Raw genomic sequence first — 9,530 nt, 5'->3', positions numbered from 1 at the left:
GTCTCTGAGCATCTTCTTGTACCTTTCCCATGCTTGACAAAGTGTCTCGCCAGCTCGTTGTTTAAACCCAAGAATTTGACTCCTCAATACCTTTGTTTTCTTAGTTGGGAAAAACTTGATTAAGAATTTCTTTGCCAAATCATCCCAGGTGCGGATTGAATTTGTTGGCTCCTTATTCAACCACTCCTTATCTTCCCTGATCAGTGAAAAGGGGAACAGTGTCAGCCTGACATAGTCCTTGGAAACGTTCGGATAATTGTAAGTGTCCGTAGTTTCCAAGAAATTCTGAATGTGCCTATGCGGGTCTTCATGAGGTAAACCTACAAATAGCCATGTGGATTGGATCAGCTGCACCATGTATTGTTTTAGCTCAAAGTGCCCAGTGATATCAGGCTTCACAATAGCCTGAGTCATATTCGCCAGACTGGGCCTTGCGGCTTCGATCACAGCGCGTTCCTCATTACCTACCATCTCAATTGGCTGTGGTTGAACTACGATGTCCAACTCTCTTTCAATTCTAGTTCTAGCGTCCACCTCCCTCCTCAATCTGTGAAGTGTTCATTCAATTTCGGGATCAAGAGGAAGGAGATTGTTTGCGCTTCTACTTCTTCGCATTCAAGAAAAGAAAACCTGTATTGGCACAAACAAAGTGAACTGAAAATTAAAACTTGAATAAATAAATAATAAAAGCTCAACTCAGTCAAGTAGCTAATTTCTAAGTCCCCGGCAACGGCGCCAAAAACTTGTTGCGACCAAAAACACTCACGCAAGTGCATGTGATCGTCAAGTAATAGAGTAGTGAGTAGAGTATCGGTCCTACGAAGACTTATGATTAACTGTTGACTACTTCAAACTCAAATTAATTTGCCTATTCAAGAGGTTTTCCACAAAATAGAAATGTAATTGTTTTACTACCTAACTACCAAGCAATAATCTAACTAGAGCAATTAACCAAACAAAAAACAATTTTGAGTAACAGACAGTAGGAGAGGATATTCCAGGGTCACGGGCTAATTAACAATCGTGTTGTGTTCTTGGCTTAAAATGACTAATCAATTTATCTGGGTTATTGATTGACAGGGTAAATATTACTCATAAGAATCTGTCGAGTTCTTACTCGCCTATTCAAGTTAACTCAATGCCTATATGTCTATGGAATTAAAATTAATAAAAATGCATTTACAATTCCCGTAATTCAACCAAACAAGGCAATTGGGTATATGTCTATCCTAATTGCTAATCCGTTCCCCGAGGCCTAGGTTCAAGAACTTGCTCTATTTAATTCTATATGCAATCTAAAGTTCCCACTTTCGAGTTCAACTAAAGATTCGTAGATAGTATTTCACTGTTAGCTACTCAGCAAAATAATTAAAAGTAGAATTAAATAAATAACCCAATATGATAAACCAACTCTGTCAAATTAAACTTCGAACAACAACATTCATGTTTCACCCATAACCCCAGAACAATGAGTTTTAGCCACTCATACTAGTGTTCATCACAAATAGGTTCAGTTTCATCACAAATAGCAAAAACAAAGAGAAGAAAAGAAGAACTTGATGGTCCAATCTCCTCCTTTCCTCCTGCCTCTCTATTTCTTGCACTAGACTATAAAAACCTTGATAAAACTTCCTTGGGTGAGCTTGACTTTATATAGGTTAAGTGGGTTTTCCTCCAGATTTCCAATTTTGCCCCTAAATAATTCTTTCCGAAATTTGGACTAGCGCGACCGCGCATCTGGCCGCGCTAGTTGGCTGAGGATTCTGTCTTGGACGCGCTAAAAGTAGCGCGGGCGCGCACCTGGTCGCGCATGTCCAGTTCTCTGTTTCATCGTTTCTTTTCCTCGTCTTCAAGCGTACTCAGCCCCGAGGAGTCTTTCTTGCTCGAGAATGGTTCCAATCACACTTTTAAAGCATCACATAGGCTCCTCAACCTGAAATGTATACAATTCACAATTAGAGCCTCTTTTTCATCAACTAACCATATTATGATATTGGAATATAATCAAGTGGAAGTATAAACAATCGCCAAATTACCTAGATTGAGCCTATTATCACATATGACCAGGAGGTCACGGGTTCGAGCTGTGGAAACAACCTCTTGCAGATATGTAATGTAAGATTGCATACAATAGACCCTTGTAGTCCAGTTCTTCTCCGAACTCCACACATAGCAGGAGCTTAATACACCGGGTTGTTCTTTAATTTTTAGCATGTATAAATCGTTGCAAAAGGGCCTTGTAAATCTTGAAAAAAAATAAAAAACTATTTAGAACATCCTACATCAACATCACTAAAATAGTGTGGATTCCTTCACGAGATAATAATGCAACAAAAAGGATGTTGGAAGAGCTTGATAATTGCATTTTCAGCAAGTGAAAAGCTATCCAACAAAAGATCTTGCTTGACATTATATATATTATTAATAAAACGACGTAGGAAATTCTGCTTTTCGTGAAACTCTATTCATGCAAACAAAAAATTAAGAAGAGTATAAGTTATATAAATCGCTAGTATAAGAATCTTTTTTTTATTGTAAAGATATTTATAGTTAAGTTTCCTTAAATATAAGATATAAAAATAAGACAAGTTACTTGTTATAATACATAAAAAAATGACTTAATAGTATAAAAATTCTTTACATTGACAGTATATATTAATCAATTAATCTAAAATTTTCATGTCACGCCGTAGAAAAATCCATACTGCAGTTAAGTAGTACAAATATGGTCCTTTCAAAGATGCATCAATAAAGCAAAAGACCTTACCTTTCAAGCTAAGCAACAAAGAAGGAAGGAGATTGAGAAAGAGAAAGGAGGTGTCTTGAGATTGAACTAAAAAACTAAAAAAAATCTCTTGTCGCGATTTCGTCTATCGCTTAATGAAGTGAGTAAAAATTATCAAAATATTGAGTTTAAATTCCAACAAAAATTTATGTTTATTTACTTAAATCTTGATGAATAGAATTATTTTATACATATACTAATGAGAGATAATAGGTATCCGTTAAAATAGCCAGTTGGATGCACTCGTGTTGGCCTAGGCACCAATTATCTCAAAAAAGAAAAAACCTTTTGTTTGTTCTTTTTCACACTTATGATTATTATTTGGAATATGTCAAAACATTTTGCTACTAATAATTGCATGTTTAGACATGCTGAAGAAAATATGGTACTACCAAAATTCTGCGAAATTTTCCAAAAATATTGAGGCATGATAAGATAGCATATATCCACATTTGTTAGGGTAACTTTAGGTTTCTTCCTCTCTCTCTCTCTTTTTTGGTTTTTAATCCGGTATTCGGTATTCGTACTGAAACCCGACTAAATTTAGATATGCACCGAAAAATTTCACATTGGGAAGGTAAATCCCTAACAAAGGCAACTATATACCCAAAGCTCGATAGGTTTCTTCCTACAAATTCTGAAAAGTTGTTACTATGTTTTTTTTTTAATGCGCATGGGCTGAAAACTACATATAGTTAGTTCTATATGATCATAAGGTCTTGTCGCTATAATATTTGCATATGCTTATCATTTTTTTCAATCGGGGAGTTTTGGTACATTTTTGACCTCATCCTGAAACTGATGATCTTTCCAAGAAGCACCGCAGCAATGACATATTCAAGAATGACAAACTTGAATATAATTTATATGTACTCTTTCAAGTAGGTGCCAATCTATGATTTAAAATATAGGAGTTCCTGTTAATAATCTGTATTACTTTAATATATTATGAAACAATAAATATTCTGTAACAAAATCAGAAACAGGAAAAACAATAGTAAGGCAGAAATGTATATAATCAGAAACAGAATCTAAAAATATATTTCGGAATAAAATCGAACCTATTGAATGCACAGTGTGTCGTTAAGGAAATTATTCCACTCAAGTATCTGAGGTGTTGGAATATTATCCTCTCAGGATAGAACGATTTAACTCACCAGTGTATCGGTACCAAAAACGCGGGTGAACAACAAACCACTTACTGGCTGTAAATCACACTGGAATTTATTTTGCAGAAGAAGGAGAAGAAGTTCAGAAAATTTTTTAAGAAAAATTTTGGGATCAAGACATATTTATAGCCATTTTCTGGCACTGTTTCTGAAAAGTTTGCAACCTTGCAGAAACAGCCATGGCTGTTAGAACAGATGGAAACGTTCAAAATATTTCGGGAAAAGAATTTAAAATAATCTGGGAAAGAAATATTGGACCGGGTCGCGTCGGGGTTGACGTTTCGATAATTAATTAAATTAAATCAATCGATCTTTGACCGAAGCCGAGCGAGTGGCGATGACGCCAGCGCGAGACTTACCTTCTTTCCAACTTATTTAACACCAAGGGAAGTGCTTTCTTAATATAAGCACATTCTATTTTTTTTTCATTCCACCACCAACGAGGAATAATTGCTCTTTTCTAAGCATAAGAGAGCTCACTTTCACCAAACTTCAATCCCACCAGTTTTTGTTGCTCAAGTTAATAAACAATAATAACTAAATTTACTGTTAAATATTTATTAGTAGTAGATTTACATATATAAAGTGTGGATAACAACAATGAGTTCACGTGATTTCATAAGATACAAGCTAAATCCACCTCTGCCAAATCCACCACCACATCTATGTATAGCCTCAAGCTGAAGCTGAATTTGCTATAGAAGAGTCCAACAGTTATATAAACAAGGACTAGGACCACAAGATTCCGTGAGGCCATCACAATTTTATCAAATTAATTGTACCAATCCACCATTTTTAGTACCCTTGTGAGCTTGGTCTCACAAATTCCAGCAATTACATGAATATATTTGCTCGTGATTCTGTACACTGTTGTCATTTCTTCTTTTCTCTCCCTATTGATTAAAGTCCGCTCGTAGTGAGAGACGAATTCAGAATTTAAAGTTTATCGGTTCATACATAATTTCATACAATAATAATTGAACTAACGGACTTGGTTCCAACTTCCGAAAGAAATATTCTTATGTGTTTAGTGGAATTTTTTAATATAAATACAAGGTATAAGCAAAAGTTTCTGGGTTAATATGACCCCATAACTAAGGCCAAAATACAAAGTTGACTGGTCTGTCGAAACTAATTCGCTAGCCAAAAAGGGTATAAAATATGAATATTATATGTATATTAACATATATATATATAAAAAATATATCAGCTATTATTTTTTAAAGCAGCTAAAAATATTTATTTCTCGATATCAAACACTGTAGATCCAGCCCTGCAGCTATGGCCTCCATACACTGGCGCTAGCTTTAGTCAATTTACGCTCTAATTTCTGAAAGAAAATAATAGTAGCACATGCTCTCTGGCCAATTGCTCCAGCCTCCAGTCTCCAAATTAATAGGCTTTATTTTCTTGGACCTATTGAGTTCTCTCACTTAATTCTGTAGCTTATGTCACCAAAAAAGTATGACCGTTTATATAAATATCTTCATGTAATCTTCTCTATTTAGGCCTTATATTTTGGAGCTATGGGCAGAGTTAGGTGAGCGAAAGGGGTTCAGCCAAACCCTCTTCGTCGAAAATTACACTACGTATGTAAGATCAATTTTTTTTCATATATATATATATTAGATGTTGAATCCTCTTAGCTTATTTATGTATTTACTTTTTTTTTTGAATCCCTTTGGTGAAAATCCTGGTTCCGCTACTGATTGGAGCTACAAAGATAAATGATTTATGCGATGAATAGCTTCTTAAATAAATTAATATACTGGCAGAGGAGTTTTAGTACAAAGTTACTGCGACTTTAGTGATAGAAATGAAAGGTGTATAGAGGCAATAATCATAATACATGAAGGGAGAGGACCAATTTATTTGATTTAACTTTAATTAGGACATAGGTCATGAACGGACGAGATTTGTTTAATATTAGAGGTAGAAGGCTAGCATAATTGGGCCACACTTAATCCCTAATATAAGGGAAATGAAAAATCTTACTAAACTTACTAAAGCGATTCCAAATATTTGTTTCATTTAGTGATGAATGAAATGAATTCTATATCGGACAGTGATAGATTCCTGGTCTCTCTATAATGCTTGGACAATCCTCCTCCATTCGAGCTAGCTTTTGGAGTGTGAATTAGATCCAAAGCTTATTTTGACATGGTATGAGTGCTAGGCTCATGGTCAATGAGGGCCCCTAGAAGAGGGGCCGGTTTGCCTCCAAACCAATTGAAGAAGGGGTGAAAATACCCCTCGGTCCATTATTGTGCACGTTCCAGATAAGACAGTGGGACCCCGGATAAAGAATATTCAGATCTGTACGTTAGGGTTGGGGGGAGGGGGGAGTGGTGATGAATGGAATGAATCTCATATCGGACTAGGATGAGATCCTCAGGTCTCCTTATAAGACTTCGGTAATCCTCCTCCATTCGAGCTAGTTTTTGGAATGTAAGTTAGATTTTGACACTTAGTTAAGAGCATTTATTGATTTCACTAATTACCATTGGCAAACTACAATTTGATTGTCCTGTATATCATTCACGGCTCTGGGGTATATATTCCTCAATCATAGTCAGTGAACTAACCCTACCAACAGGGAAATTGCTGTATGTTGAAAAGGAAAAGGTACATATTCAACACTTTTCTGATTTTCGGGTAGTCCTTACATGGAATCTGCAGTCATTCTTTTATTAAAGTTTCATTTTTAGAACTACAAAGAATCTGCAGTCACAAGCAGATTGAAGAAAAGACACTTTCTATGTTTGTGCAAAATTGTCACTCAACTTTAAGAGATAGGGTGATAAGCGATAACATAGAAGTTCTAGAGAATATATTTGACAGAGGGACATCTTAACTTATTTAGTGGTCGAGAGATGGCTTATCTAATAGGCTGATGTACTACTTCTTGGGTACATGCTTTTTCTATTGTGAACTTTAATGATAGAAACTAGGAATCCACCAAACAATATGGAGAAGTTCTCTATCTGTTTTCTGAGTAAATAAGCAGAAAGTAAAACCAGATAGTATAGGGAATCAGGTTCTCTATCTGTTCCCATAGTAAATATGCAGTAAATAAAGAATACGCGATATTTACGTGGAAAACTCCTTGCTCAAGGGATTAAAAATCACGACTTACCCTAGTAGGATTTCAACTCCACTAAACCGAGCAAACTTCATATTACAACCTATTGCAATCTAGGAATTAAACTCTTAATCCCTCACCCCTTACAATAACTCTATTGTAAGCCCTTTGCAATAACTCTATTACAAAGCAACAAATCTCGACTAACTCTAGTCAAGAAACCGAACCAAATAATGGTTGAAATCTGTCCTACAAAGACACTTCTTGAAAGTTGTGTAGGATTACAAATGAAGAACAAAATGACAAAGACTCAACAAACCTAGAGATTTAAGATATCATCAATCTCTCGATCTAGTCCTTGAGGTTATAACAGCTTTGTTCTTGAGAGAGGTGGTGGCTAGCACTTGAGAGGATATGAACTTTTGAACTTGCAAGTGTTAGAAAGTGAAATCTCTTGCCTCATGTTGACAATATGTGTGTGTGAGGTCATCAAAGATGATTCATTAAAGTGTCATTTTGTTTGGCCTTAGCAAGTTACAGTTGTGCTGCTGTACTGCTCCCAGACGGTACAGTGCAGCAGCCTGCCAGACGGTACAGTGCAACAACTTTTACAGCTGTAGAGTTGATTGTACGACGACTAGAGGAACTGATCCATATCTGTTCTGTATGTTGTTACCTTATCTGATTTCATTGAGAATTGAACCAGACATCTGACTAGTTATTCTGAACGCAAGGGAACTAATTGTACCAGGTTCCTTATCTGGTTCTCTCATGAAGTTTGTCAAAGCATCAAAACAAAAGACGCATAACTTATGAATTTCCCCCTTTTTGATGATGACAAACTTATAATTGATATTTCCCATGAGAACCAGATCTTCACATTGTTCCCCCTACGAATCAGTCATTTTCCCCCTGAAAACCAGATCAATGGAACTGATCACAACTAGTTCCTCGAGACTGTTTGGCAAATTATCAAAATACAAAATAACATAACTTATCAATTTCTCCCTTTTTGATGATGACAAACCTAGAATTGATATTCCGCCTGAGAATTAGATTCCTTACATGTACTGATCATATCTGGTCACTACTTGATTTCTCGAGAACGTTTGGCAAATCATCAAATCATGAAATAGCGTAACTTATAGCAATTTTCCCCTTTTAGATGATGACAAACCCAAAATTAATGTTCCCTCTCAGAACCAGATTCCTCACTTGTTCCCCTGCGGATCAGACCTATAATCAACGTAACAGCCGCTAAAAGAGTTTCAATGAAAAGTAGATGTAAATCACATGGTTTATTATTCAGCTTGGTCAGATAACCCGGACATTGTTTCTTATGATGCTTAGGTTTCTTGTAGTAATAACACTTGCCCTTAGGGTTTTTCACACCAGTAGTTGCGCCACCAACAAAGGATTTTTTAGCCTTTTTCTTATTTTTCCCGCCTCTCGACTTAGAAGAAGAACCTATCTCAAAATTCAGTATCACAGGAGGAGCTTGTTGCTTGATAATAGTCTCTGCTAACTGCAGCTCATTTAGCAATTTCGCAAGTGATAAATCCATTTTGTTTATATTATAATTCAAGCGAAACTGCTGAAAACTATTAGGCAGAGTCTGCACGATCATCTCAACCTGTATCCTTATCAATGTTAGCTCCAAAGACCTCCAGTTCACTCAGAAGACTCATCATCTTCAGAACATAGTCCCTAACTGATGAACCTTCAACCATTTTGGTATACAGAAGAGCTTTCATAGTAGCTGCTTAGCAGCACGATTCTGATCTCCAGACATCTCTTTGAGATTTTCTAGAATGTCATAAGCGGACTCCATAGACTGATGTTGATGTTGCAGAACATTCGACATAGATGCCAGAATGTAACACCACGCCATCTCATCAGCCTTAACCCATTTTGGTAAGTTTTCTGTCCATCATCCGTAACATCTTCTATAGGTTTTTCTGGACACACCTCATCAAGCACAAATTTGAACTCTTCAGCAATTAGGACAATATCCAAGTTTCGTTTCCAATCAACATAATTCGGACCCTCAAGTTTGTTTTGAGTTAGAATAGCAGTAAGGGGGTTGAAAGCAGTCATAGTTAATCTGAGAGGCAATTAAATAAATAGATCAATATCAATCATGTTTTATTGAATATTAAAATTCAAAAGACATTATATACATATAATCGATGCACCTTGAACAACAAGTTTCGATGGAAAAAAAGCTATTCTTGCAATATACATACGTAATGACAGATTATACACTCCATGAATTTAAACAGGCCTTACTGAGATGGAGAGTAAACTGTTAACTTAACTCAAGTGAATATCAACATTCAAGATACTAGTCCCATTGAACCAACATGCATACTCAGATGGAGAGTAAATACAAGTAATCAACAGCTAGTATTACCTAGTGATTAGCTATAATGAGTTTATCCGATATGGAAGAAGACCTATGTCAATGTGTAAATTCATTATCTCACCAGAATTT

The 9,530-nt window shown here is 35.9% G+C and overlaps 2 protein-coding genes across 2 annotated transcripts; both read right to left on the bottom strand.

Moving 5' to 3' along the window:
- Nucleotides 1-8,219: 8,219 nt before the first annotated feature.
- Nucleotides 8,220-8,600, bottom strand: LOC104248739 (uncharacterized). The gene has a single exon (XM_009805048.1). It carries the CDS (start codon nt 8,598-8,600, stop codon nt 8,220-8,222), a length of 381 nt encoding a protein of 126 aa, XP_009803350.1.
- Nucleotides 8,601-8,664: 64 nt separating this feature from the next.
- LOC104248738 (uncharacterized) lies at nt 8,665-9,133 on the bottom strand. The gene is made up of 2 exons (XM_009805047.1): nt 8,872-9,133; nt 8,665-8,756 (listed from the first exon to the last, which is right to left on the bottom strand). The coding sequence occupies exons 1-2, from the start codon at nt 9,131-9,133 to the stop codon at nt 8,665-8,667; spliced, it is 354 nt and encodes a 117-aa protein (XP_009803349.1).
- Nucleotides 9,134-9,530: the final 397 nt, after the last annotated feature.

This window comes from Nicotiana sylvestris, chromosome 9 (assembly GCF_000393655.2).
Source record: "Nicotiana sylvestris chromosome 9, ASM39365v2, whole genome shotgun sequence".
Classification (NCBI taxonomy): domain Eukaryota; kingdom Viridiplantae; phylum Streptophyta; class Magnoliopsida; order Solanales; family Solanaceae; genus Nicotiana; species Nicotiana sylvestris.
The sequence above is the reverse complement of the archived record's forward strand: the minus strand, read 5'-3'. Positions and strand labels throughout refer to the sequence as shown.

Excerpts from the sequence above, each read along its gene's own strand:
- LOC104248739 (XM_009805048.1), bottom strand. The coding sequence starts at position 8,600 with ATGGATTTATCACTTGCGAAATTGCTAAATGAGCTGCAGTTAGCAGAG.
- LOC104248738 (XM_009805047.1), bottom strand. The coding sequence starts at position 9,133 with ATGACTGCTTTCAACCCCCTTACTGCTATTCTAACTCAAAACAAACTT. Across the intron at positions 8,757-8,871 it reads GTTCTGCAACATCAACATCA|GTTCATCAGTTAGGGACTAT; the intron begins GTCTATGGAGTC and ends AAATGGTTGAAG.